This window comes from Ochotona curzoniae, unplaced genomic scaffold, assembly GCF_017591425.1.
Source record: "Ochotona curzoniae isolate NIBS_2020 unplaced genomic scaffold, NIBS_Ocur_1.0 contig_4105, whole genome shotgun sequence".
In the NCBI taxonomy this organism is placed as follows: Eukaryota; Metazoa; Chordata; class Mammalia; order Lagomorpha; family Ochotonidae; genus Ochotona; species Ochotona curzoniae.
In genome coordinates this window covers 4420218-4433030 of record NW_024466129.1, presented here as the reverse complement: position 1 = coordinate 4433030, position 12813 = coordinate 4420218, and the positions used below count along the sequence as shown (strand labels likewise).

The window sequence follows — 12813 nt, the reverse complement described above, 5'->3', positions numbered from 1 at the left end:
CTCTCACATTCCCTTATTTGATTGCAGAGTATCCAGGATATGATAACAAGAAACTCCCAGAGCCTATCTTGTCACCATAAAATAATTCAAATGTGCAAGATAGCCCAATAAACAAGTTTCTTGAAGCATTAGGGTTTCTTCTGGCTTTATGAAAATATTTCTTAAAATACAAGTGGACATGCATGTTTAAAAACTATTGCAAGTATGATCCTAGAGTTAGGGGCTAGGAATTTCCTTAATGCCTAATTTTTATTAGCTATTACCAGGCAAGAAATAAAGACACTGCAGTTCAGATAGTAAATGCACCTCCAATAATGATTCAATTTACAGAAATTCCATTTACAAAACTCTCTTGTAGAAACACACCAGTAAGGCAAAGACAACACAAAGACAATTTGCTGTCGATGAATTGTTTCAGGAAGATTCATCTGAGACTTCCTTTTACTCACAGTTTCACAGAGCCCAAGGGCAGATGGAGAATTCTACTGGAAAAAAAAAAAAGACGACTAGAGGGTCTTTCTGTGGGGTGAACCACCTGGGACTCTTCTCCATTCCCACCCTCAATCTCAGGAGCATCTTCTGAATCCAAAATTGTTCCTGGGGCAAGCAGAAAGGAATGGGGCAAGCAGCACAGGTAGTACAACTGGAAGTACCAGTTCTCTTAGGAGATTGAGCGGCATGGGATCAATAAATAGCCATTGGATGGTTAGGTCACCATCTTCCAGCTTGAGCGCTGGTTTTTGTTCTTACCAATTGAGTGACGCCTTTTAGAATTCAGTGCCTTCATCCATAGTATGGGTGCACAACTAACGCAGCACTGTACAGCTCTTACGCGGATAGTTTTAACTGATGCCTACAAAACAGATCGATGTTGTGCACATGAACAGAATTCAGTACATGTCATTGATATTATTGATATTTCACAGGAAGCTAGCTGCTTACTTTCTTTAAGTTAAATAGAAACTTTGGCCCACTCTTGTCCCCTTCAGAACCTGTCTCTTTACTCTCTTCTTGTGAATTGGTAAGAGCCTACTGAGTGATCTGTTTTTCAGCACCACATAGTGTTTTCTTCTGAGGTTCCTACTCAGAAAGGCTCCAGTCTGCTGGATACACTTGACCTCGCAGGAGCAGTTCCTCTGATGGTCTTCTTGTTGCATCATCACTTGGCATTTGGCCCCTCAGTCAGATGGATAAGCAGGGGACTGTGGTCTGAAGTCCCGAGAGCCTGAGGGGGCTTGTAAGACTGAAATCTCCATCTCCCACCCTGGATCACGTCTTCATCAGCAAACCAACTTAGCTCCAGATCCTTGCAAGGAAACTGACCTTTTTCTAATCCTGGTAGTGGCTGTGAGGGGATGGAAGAGGAAAGATGATTGTCATGGGAACCAAGCCACTCTAATACAACTCTTTGACAACCACTTGCTCATAGCTGTTGTCCCTAATGGTAGCATCCCCTCTGTCCTGAATCCTGTTCCCTGGACACTGTGTTCCCCACTATGTGTGGAGTACCCACACCCACAGATCCTCAATAAACACACTCCAAGGAAGGAAATCTTCCATCATGTGCCACTCACTGTTCTAAGAACCGTGTACTGAAATAATTTTCTTGTGGGAGATGTGGGAAGCTCAGAAGTAGAAGAAATGTGACAGAAATTGAATAAAGGAAGAAAAAAAAATGCTTGAGAATCCCTGACCTAGAAAAAGCTCTTTTCTTGAAAAGAAGGTGGCTCAGGGAGAGAGGAACACAGGATTGGCTAGAGTCCCTGACCACCTGGATCTGAGTCATGACAATTTCCACACGATGGCTACCTCCTGGCTTTCTGCATCTATACCCCTCTAAACCTTAATTCACTCATGAATGAAATTAATTATTTCTCTAAGCAAAAATTAATCCTCTTTTTCCGTGCCTGACTGACTCAAGATCTTTCCTCTGAATCTCATCTGAAAACACAGCCGATTGTACCTCCTCCCCTTGGTCTTCTGGAGTTGTTCCCCTCCTGGGTTACACATTTTTATCTTCCATGCTTTATTCTCAGACGATCTTTGCAACTGTATTTCATGTCGGAGTGTAGCCCCCAAGTCACACAGAAGAAGGTGTGGCAAGAGTCCTCGTGTCTCTGGAGAACTTGTGGCAAGTGTCCTCATGCTGGATTCTGAAAGAGTGTCCATGCAGCAAACCTGCCCAACAGTCACTGAGTTACACTGATTCTTCTCCCCAGTTCTGAGGTGTCACAATCCAATGTGTTCCTGGTGTTGTGCGCTGTTACTTACATGGGCCTGCTGACTTCCGAGCCTGCTACAGTGTCCAGAAAAATGGGAAACTCATCCTCACAAGAGACTTTGAAGTTGCACAAAGAAGAGGCTCCATAAAGGTAGGAGAGGTCTTTAAAAAGTTTTTGGAAAATGAGTGTTATAAAGAGTCTCTGCATGGATTTCCATTTGTATGCAACAACATAAACTGATGTTTTAATTTTTTTAATATATGCATTCTATGAATTTTATGTATGTGATAGGGAGAGAGACAAACCTAGACACAGAAAGATTGATTTCCCATCTTCTGGTTCGCTACGCCAACAACTGTGGAGTTGAACCAGCCGAAAGCCAGGAATTCAGTAGGGTCCTTCCACATGGATGGCAAGATCCAACTATTTGAACAATCGTTGCTGCGTCCCATGGTGATCATTAACATGAGAATTGAATCAAGAGTGGAGCCAGGGCTCAGACTGAGGGACCCTAATGCAGGAAGGCTTCTCTATGCCAAATGCCAACCCTCATTTTCTCATGAAATTTGAGACATACCTTCATACTGGTGAAAGTACTGGTAGAGCGAAGGCATGGCATGGTAAGATTACCTTGAATTTAGTCTCTTAGATAAAAATGATGTTGGATTTGACCCAGTAGTCTTGCGGGAAATTAAAGTGCCTGCGGTATTTTTGGCATTTTGGAAGGACAGGATTAAAAACTAGGATAGGCAACGCATAGGAAAACATTCTTCTTGACATTTATATTGGACACATGGACCTGGCTGCTCAGATCTGACACAGCATCTGTGCTTCTGAGGCTTGGAATACGTTGCTCCAGAGTCTGCAGCACCATTCCACAAGCCTCTACCTGGGGAGCTTCCAGTTATTCACCAGGATTTGTCTAGACTGCATCTTATTCCAGCTTTCCTTGACCTTCCTGTGGAAAGGAGTCTGTGCACTTACCTCTCGGTTCTAACAGATCAGTGTACCGGCCTGATTCACATTCATTATCACAATCTAGAGGAATTATACATAGACTTGGCCCTCAAAACTTATATCGAATGAGTGGATGTGGCTTTACTATGCTGCTGAGTGGGAGTTGCTCTAAGAACACAAAATATTGCTACCTTTGGCCTGTAGCCTGGGCCTAAGAGGGGTTGCGGATAGCCCTGCTGCACGGATGCTGTAGATTTTCAAGCCAGTGATTGCGATAAGATTCTGCACAAGGACAAGGTTGCACTGGGGTCCATCTCTAGACCCTTCCAAAAATGAATCGTTTGTTGAAGATCTAAGATCTCTTATGTCAAACCTACAATTCAGGTGGGCTGCTTCCAAGGTTATAACTCTTGATTAAAATAATCTCCAAATATTGTGGCTTCTCCATCTCCTGCCTCCATGCCTCTGATGAATGAGAAATAACTCTGTGACCAGAACTGCAGGTTCATCATTGTCATGTAGCCTCCAATATGCCTCTAACGTGTATCACAATACTTGTTTGTGCAACATCCCTTCCTCTCTTTCCATACTGACAAACTCCTTGGAGCTAGAATTCAAACCCAGGAAGAAGTAGGGAAATCAACCAGGATACTTGGTCCTGATTGTTCACGGCACAGCTATCTTCCTCCCACAGCTTCCCTCCTGGTGCCTTACAGCTGCATCATAATGACTGTGCGAGCCTCCAGGAGATCACTGGGATTTACCTAGGCTGGACAAAGTTTCCTTTGGTTGCCATTTATTTATGAGGACTATGATCTCTTAATTGGAGATGGTGCCTCTCCCAGGGTTCACTGTTTATCCAAATCAGTATTTGTTAGCCAGGGAGACGTGGTCCGGATGACAAATCAGCTCTGGCGCTCCTCTCATGATTGCTGCCACAGCTGCTCTCCGCTTCCTCGCCTCCCCACCTCCACCTCCCAGGAGGCACCCGGGGGCTGCTTCCAGGCTTTCTAGCCTTGTCTGCTGGAACTATGCCTATGTGTTCGTGTGCCTTAGCACTAATGACTCCTAAATTTAACCTTCCTGAATACCATGCTGTTTCCTTTGCTTTTCTTTAAATTTCTTTTAAAAAGGGGGGTGAGTATTTCTGTAGCTTGAAGAGTTGCAGAAAGAGGGAGGGAGGAAGAAAGAGAGAAAGAGAGGGAGAGAGGGATCTTCCATCCACTGGTTTACTCCCAAAATGGCCACAACTGCCAGAGCTGAGCTGATTCAAAATCAGAAGCTAGGAAACAGGAACATTTTTGGGTCTCTCACATGAGTGCAGGGGTCCAGGAACTTGCACACATGGGACATCCGCATTGCCTGCATCCCTATGCTCTTCCCTTTGTAACATCTCCTCCCTGTTTTCTTTGTTCCTCAACCACATCACGGGCGAAGCGCCATGCAGAACATGATCTCTCTTCTCATAGCAATTGTCTTTACTTCCTCCATCTCCAAACACGTTCCAGGGCAGCATCTCTAAACTCAATGCCACCCTGTTGGTCTGATGATCTGGTAGAAACACAGAAAATGTTTTCATTCAACTTTGAGAGCAGGAGCAGGGAGGGGTACTGGCAACCATTGGCGTGTGGATCACACATATAGCATGAATGATAAAATAACTGCTTCTTCCTGTTGTCCACTTTCCTCCCATCAGAGATACTGGGAATCCTATTGTTGGTTCTTGATCGTTGCTCTGATACTGCCAGAAAATTCCTTTGCCTCGCTAACTGCCCCCCTTCCGTGCACCACCTGCTTACTCTACTATTGCCTTGGTATTCAATTTTGTTTACCTTTGGTTCTAGAATTATCAATGTCTTCCCCTGAAAAACAATCTCCTCTTTGGTCAATGAAAACTTTAATTGTTTTTGCTGTTTTGTTTTCTTCTTAAAAGACTTCTAATGTATCCCAAGACTCTGCCTTTCCAAACACAGGTAGTTAGAAATGCAGGTAGTGATGGTGAAGCTTAGGATTTGCCATAAGACCTCACCTCGCTTTCCTCCCAACAATCCCGCTGTGCTCATTGTTCTGTTGGATTTCTAACTTTGTCTTTTAATTTTAATTTATTCTTTCTGGATTTTGAGTGTTTCATCGTAGTACGTTGGATTTTTTCCAATCCCATGATTATCTCTCTATTAAAAGCTTAATACAAAAAGAAATTAAAAAAAAAAAACTCGACTGCTCATTACTTTGATTTGTAGCAAAGAGAGAATGGAACATTACTGCTTAGAGTGTTTCGAGAAACCATATTTACATTTGCATCAGCTCAATTTAGGTGCCTGATTAGTCTGTGTGCTATGATGAAGATGCACTTACCAGTCAGAGGGAAGTGGAGTGGCCTAGAGTAATGAGCAGGGGACTTCAAGTCAGGAGCCCTGAGTGCTATTTCTGGCTGGGACTGGGTAGCCCTGTGACCTTGAGTAAGTCTGTTTCAATGTATTAGATCCTAACAGCTCTCATTTGCTTCTAACAGCTTCTGTGGATGGCTGGTCACCTAAGTGTTTCTTGTGGTGGTGGCATGGTATGGAGCAATGACAGAGGATCGTGGGGTCACAAATGGAACTGGAGACAGGAAATCCGATTTGATGATTCTATTAAGATGCGAGATGGGAATGAAAAGTGGGCTCAGGGCTCAGATCTTGGGCATGCTGAGAATTTATCCAACAGAAGTAAAAAGCATGTCCTAAATAGGTAAGATGCCAAGCCCTTTCTGTTACTTAAAGGAGCTTCATCAGAAGTGTCATTGTTTGTTTATCTTAACAGCGCCACTCTGAGCCAGTGTTATCCCTGGGTCCAAAGGGCTGGCAGTGACAGGGTATGTCTGGAGAACACAACGGTCTCTCACTTGAGAGGCTCTACTAGCTCAGTCCACGGCAACTCCAACAGCGATTGGAATCTTCTTGCTCCCTCTGGCAGCCCATGAGGCCAGTGAGAATACACGCTGGAGAAGATTCAATCACACTTGAGTTGTCATCCAACAAAGAGCAGGATTGAGGCATGAGGGATAATAGGCTTTGAAAAGGTAAGCAAGGGAACAATATTTCCCCTTCTGATGCAGGCTGTCAGATGTGGGCCGTCCCTCTGCAGATGTTATAACGAAAACAGCACCCAAGGTTCTCATCTTCTTGTTCTTGTGTAAGTTAATATTTGTTTAGGACAATCTAATAGTAATGGGTAATATTTATTAACCTCTATTGTAAATGCTTTGCATCAATTAATTCATGTAATTTTCACATTAAACTGTTAGGTGGACAGGATTATTATCCCCATTTTACAAATAAGGAAATTGAGGAACAAGGAAACTAAGTTATTTGCCTGAGTTTAAACAGGTGCTAAAATTGCAGCTCAGTGTTAGAACCTGGTCATAGGGCTAGCATTGCAGCGTATCTGGTACAGCACTGCTAAGATGCTGGCATTCATTCCATACGGGTGTGGTTCAAATCAGCTGCTCCACTTCTGACCCCGTCCCTTGCTAATGAACCTGGAAAGCAGGGAAGGGTGGCCCAAATTCTTGGACCCCTGTAGAAATATGGAGGGAACAAGAAGAAGCTTCTGGCTCCTGGGTGTGGCCTGGCTCAGCCTCAACTGTGTGGCTACTTGGAGAGTGAGCCTACAGATAGAAGATCTCTGTCTCGCCTTTTTGGTGTGATCTGCTTTTTACATAAATAACAACAAATACTTTTGCTTATTAAATTTTTATTTTTATTGGAAAGACCAATTCACAGAGAGAAAGACAGAAATACCTTCCATCCACTGACTCATTCCCCATGTAGCCACAAAGCCAGAGTTGAGCCAATCGGGAGCCAGGAGCCTCCTCCAGGTTTCCCACATGGTTACAAGGTCTCAAGGCTTTGGGCCAACCCCCACTGCCTTCCCAGGCCACAAGCAGGGAGCTGGATGGGAAGTGGAACAGCCAGAAACTTAGTGGCATCCACATGGCATCCCGTGGCTTGAAGGCAGAGGATCACCCAGTTGAACCATTGTACTGGGCCCAATGAAATCTTTTAAAAATAAAATTAAAAAAAAAAAAAAAAAGAACCCTAGCCACCTGGAACTTCCACTCATAAGTGCCTAAGACTTCAGGCCTACAAATCCGCAGCAGGGAGAGCAACAATCCCCCAGGTCCCTGGCTTGAGAATCTGGGAGCTGTTCTAGATTCAAGGATTCCCTCACTGACAGCCAAGTGAAGTTTGGAGTGCAGTGTTGGAATACTGATGTGTAATCATTAGGATCTGTGCAACAGTTAGAAGGGAAGCAGAATCTCCATCATTGTTGTGCAAGGAGCCTTCCAGTGAGCCCACCTCAAAGACCCCCACCCCATTGGAAAGGCTCTTCCTCCCTTGCCAGAATACGTCCTCTGTCATAGGTGGGAGAGACACATGGAGAGAGACACAAACTTTCTACCAAAAGTTTGTTAAAAATGAAATGAAACATCAATTACCTTTGAGACCCAGTATTTTCCCCATAAAGCTTTTAGGATTTCTCTGTAAGCTTTGCCTTCCTCTGACCTTCTGGATGATAATATGAAACTCTAAAGGTATGTTTTACCAGTTTTCAATGACTTGGTTTAATCTATGCAGGAAAAGTCCTCAACTTGTCAGAAGAAATCGCAACTACGGAGAAAAGGGGAGAAGAGTGCATTTCTCTGGAATAATAGAGCCCCGCAAGAACCCTTGGGAACACTGTTTCTGCTGAATATTGAGTGGTGGGGCCCAGCACAGCAGCCTAGTGGCTAAAGTCCTTGCCTCACATGTGCCAGAATCCCATACAGAATCCCTTGCCTCACATGTGCCAGTTCGTGTTCCGATTGCTCCACTTCCCTTCCAGCTCCCTGCTTATGGCCTGGGAAAGCAGTGAAGGACAGTCCAAAGCCTTGGGAACCTGCACCTGCCTGGGGGACCCAGAGGCTCCTGGCTTCTGGCTTCAGATCAGTTCAGTTTTCGCTGTTGCAGCCACTTGAGAGTGAATCAGTGGATAGAAGATCTTTACCTCTCCTTATCTCTGTAAATTTGACTTTCCAATTAAAATAAATACATCTTTAAAAAAAAATGGTAAATTTCCCAGAATGCTCATGGAGCAACAGCTGTGACATTCTCTCTTTATCCCCAAAGGGTCACAAATCAGAATGGTGTACTCCTGTCAGGACGACTGGCCACTGTTTCCCCAGGTACAGGTTCATGTGCAATAACTGACTCCAGAGGAGCAGAATGGTACAGCGCAAGAGCTTGTCACATTAAATGATCAGAAAACCATTACCGACCGATAGAACGGTCCACGGTGCAGAAGTGATTACACACACTCCTCATGGGCCAGCTGCGAGTCGCTGCCCGTGCATTAACTGGCTGCCAGGCCTTCCAGACTCAGAATCGGGCCTTGATGAGAAAAAAGCAATCTATACCAAACAGCTGTTATTTTCCCTCTGCCTCCACAGGTCTTTGAAGCGGGCAGTGATGCTAGGGTTCCCGGGCCTGACTTCAACTCCATATGCCTTCTAAACAAAATATTTTGATGGAATCACTGCTTCTCTGAGATTTGGGATAAACCAGAAAGTCTAAGCTAATTAAACCTTGGTTGAACTGGAGAGATTCTCCACTTAAACACATCCTGGGGTGACTTTTCTGATATCTTTTTTCCAGAGGGATAAAGAAAGAAAATTTTTTTTTTATTTAATAAATGGATCATTCTGAATTTACTTATACAAAATGTGTAGGGTCCTGCACCATGGTTCAGTAGCTAAAGCCTCACCGTCCATGTGCTGGAATCCCTTACGGGTGCCACTTCTTGTCATAGCTGCTCCACTTCCCATCCAGCTCCCTGCTTGGGGCTGGGAAAGCAGTAGGGGACGGCCCAATGCCTTGGGACCCTGCACCCACGTGGGAGAGCTGGAGCAGTTCCTTGCTCCTGGCTTTGGATATGCTCGCTCTAGCTGTTGCAGCTGCATGAGGAGTGAACCAGTGGATAGAAGATATTTCTTTCTGTCTTTCTCTCTATAAATCAGCCTTTTCAATAAAATAAATATTTTAAAAGGGTAAAGAACATGTGTATACCTATTCCTTCATTCTTCTATGTTGACTGAAAGCCAATTTAACCTTTTGTCCCCTGCTTGCTGCCTGAGCACGTGAGGTGTTAACTCAGCCATTTCCAGCCTGGGCTAGCCACTCTTTGTTTCCGTGGCTTAAGTTAAATTTCCCACTAAAATGTTTAAAGGGTGGCAAGTACCATGGCCTCCAAAGCAAGGAGTATGAATCTGGCCCATTAAAGGATTGGACGGAATCTAAGTATAGTGAGAGGGATATGGGCCGAAAGAAGAGAGAACAGATTACTCCCGAAGGCAGGATTCTATTTTACAGATCCCGGTGCCCCACAAAATACCAGCCTTGCGAGTTTCTAACCTTGCCCCTTATCTGTTTCCCAGTATGGGAACTGTGAGCCAGGCGAACGGCCTTCAGGGACCACAGCTGTCGTATAATTTGGGAATCTGCTTATGCTCCTAGAATCTTATATCTGAGACCCATTGCTAAGCTAAACAGACCACGTGGTTACTGTAGACAATTTTGGGGGGGGGGGGAAATCAAAGAAAAAGAAAACTGCCTCTGAATCCATGTTTAAGAACCTGGACTTTGGTGTCTGGTTGCTCATAAGCTAATCCTGCCTTCATCATACAGCATCTCAGCCCTGTGGCAAATTGCTTAGCTTTTCTGCATTTCTATTTTTTATAGAGACTAATGTTCTTTTAGTTTAGAAGCGTTAAAAACAATAATTCCCAAAAATCATGCCAAATGCTAACTAAGTCTAGTAAGAAGCCATTAGTATATCCATATGGGTGGAAATATACACACCAAAACATCAACAGTAGCAATTTCTGGATGCTGCAAGAACCAGCGATTTTGCTTTTTTTCTATCTGTATTTCTTGCATTTGTATTTGTTTTCCCCCTTTTTTTGTCACTAGAAACTGTTTTTTTTTTAATTAGAAACTAAATGCATTAATAAAAAAGAAAGGAGCACAGCCTCCAGGGCTTATCTAAAGGAACACATAAGTTGAGGGGGCATACTGAGAGAGAACATAGGATGCGTGGTTGGAGCGAGCTGGGCATTGAACTCCAGGAGTGCCGAGGCTTGCTGGGTCACTGAGGCTCAGAACATGGACAGGCATTTTCCCGTGAGGACTCTGACCCAGCGGTTAGGAGCAGGGGTCTGGTTCATCCCTTCTCAGGTGGAACAGGCAGGTCTCACCAGCTTGACCTTGAGCTCTGTGGCTCCTGGGTGGGTCCTCAGGGGCCAGGGAGGTACAGACCATTTCCAAGCATAAGGACAACTGAGCCCAGGAGTTGACAAGGTACATTTGTCCCTGACCCTGCCTGGCTCCCCAGCCAGCAAGGCAGGCACTGGAGCAGCCCTCCCTTCATTTGCATTCCTAAGTAATTACAACTCATAAAACAATCTAGCACATTAGTTAAAACTCGGCCCCAGCATTTAACTCTGACCTCCTTCAGCAGCACGGGCCACATGCTGACTCCATGCCACCTGATTTGTCCTCAATTTATAAGCAACACAATCTATAAACAGAAACCCTGTTGCTAAGTTCCCCAAGAGGCGTCAGCAGGTTTCCCACTGTGTAGTGTGTTTGCATGTTTCTTTTTTTACAAACCAACATGGTAGGCTCACTTCCCCTGTCTGGCACTCCTCCGAAGCTACCCCCAGCTCAGGTTTTGGGGGATTACAAATGGGCTTAGGGACCGGGCTTGGCATTCTGACCATGCCTGTGCAGCATATGTGGAGAAAGAAGTCTGGATCCCGGCTGGGGCGGTGCCCACTCACCTGTAGATCCTGTACCTGGTGGTGAAACCCTGGCGATAGCGCTCCACGAAGTCTGCATATTCCTGAGCGCGGTGGAAGGGGCCCCGGTCACTGAGTAGCCAGTCCAGTGGGGGCTGGCCGGCTGGAGAGGCATGCTGCTCAGGGCCCACGGCGGCCACAGGGGCCAAGAGTGCCCACAGGCATGCGGGCAGGCCCAGGGCCAGCAGGGCTGCCCATGGTGCCGCCGCCGGCCTGAGCCCTCTAAACCGAGTGCCACACTGCCACCTCATGCTTCTCCCAGGCAGTTGGTTTCTTCATTCTCTCGCCACGCTCTCCCCCTCTGCGCCGCTCCTCCGGGGCTCTGAAACTGGAAGAGCAGAGGGGGATGTCAGCTGGTGCCGTGGTGTGTGAGCATCGAACGACTGGGTCCTGGTGTACATTTGGCATGATGGCTAAGACACCTGCATGTACCATCAGGTGCCATGGATCAATTCCCACTCTGCTTCCCATCCATGTCCCTGCCAATTCACATCTTTGGAGGCAGCAGACAACGGTGCAAATTCTTGAGCCTCTGCCACCTACGTGGAGACCTCAGCCTGGCCCACCTTCTGCCATTTAAATGAGCTAGAGGATGTGCGAGCATGTGTGTGTGTGTGTGTGTGTGTGTCCCTCCTTCCCCCATCTCCGTAAACTCATTATCTTCCATCTCTCCTCCCTGTGCAAAGCCAGGACTGGGTGCGCCTGCTGCATCTTAAACCCCAGATCCTGAGGGCATAGGGTGGACCTTCCTTGATGAGACAGACCAAGGCACACTTCGCCCCTTCTGAGTTGGAGGCAAAAATGCCAGGATAGAAGATCATGGCCTTCCAGAAGTTGCTGCTGCCTCATGACTCATCACAGGCGTCTGTTTCCATCTAGCAGGTGTGCTTGGCCTAAGGACCAGTCATCATCTTTATGACCCTCGCAGCAGTGCAAGGCCCTGTCCAGCCCTGTGGGCCTTGAGGGAAGAAAGCAGACTCACACTCTTCAACCTTGCCCATGAGCATGTCCTGCTCGTGTCCTTGTATTGGTGCCACTTCAGTGTGTGCCAGGATTACTTCCAACCCTGTGCCTGTAGTATGTGGCTTCAGGAGTTCCTCCGGCTTCTGAGGCTCAGGGACAGGTTCCTGAGGAAGAGGTCAGGCAGGGGTTCTATTCCCCGCCCTTTTCAGACTCCTCCTAGGGCAGGCCCTCAATCTCTGCCTCCTTCCAGAGACCTGCAGGACACTCTACATGGCTCCAGCTCAACAAAGCCCAGGTTTCCCATGGGTTGATGAGAACCCTCAAGGAGCCATGCGCAGACAGCAACCAAGGACTTATCCTAGAGGCTTGGCCAGAGCCCGAGATTCTGGCCTGGGGACCAGTACCAGTGCTTTCAGAGAGGCCGGCTGCGTTCTGGTGAGCTGGAGCAGGCAGTGACGTAGACCCTTGCCTGATGAATCGGTCAAGAGCAGAGTGCAAAGGATAACGAGCAGCGGCTGCCTCCCAGCTCTTAAAACATGATAAGATTCCAATAATTAAAACAGGCTGTAGCAGCACACAAATTGGACAGGCAGATCAATGAAACCGAATAGATAGCTCAGAAATAAACCTCACTACATGTAGGAACTTCAGTTGGTGAGAAAGAGGCATCATAGCCTAATTGGGTAGGGGGTAAAATATTTTATAAGGAATATCAGGAATTTAGTTCTAGTTGGATTGAAAAATAAAATATAAAAAGATACTCACAAAAAGGAGGGAAAGTCCCCAAGTATTTTA

At 45.9% G+C, this 12813-nt stretch overlaps 1 protein-coding gene across 1 annotated transcript in view; it reads right to left on the bottom strand.

Annotated features, from left to right (window-relative positions):
• BRINP2 (BMP/retinoic acid inducible neural specific 2) overlaps positions 1-11306 on the bottom strand; it is a 52099-nt gene extending 40793 nt beyond the window's left edge. The window contains exon 1 of the mRNA XM_040984226.1: positions 11038-11306. Within this exon, the coding sequence (XP_040840160.1) occupies positions 11038-11306 (269 nt within the window). The remainder of the gene's footprint in view (positions 1-11037) is intronic.
• Between the last annotated feature and the right edge of the window lie 1507 nt (positions 11307-12813).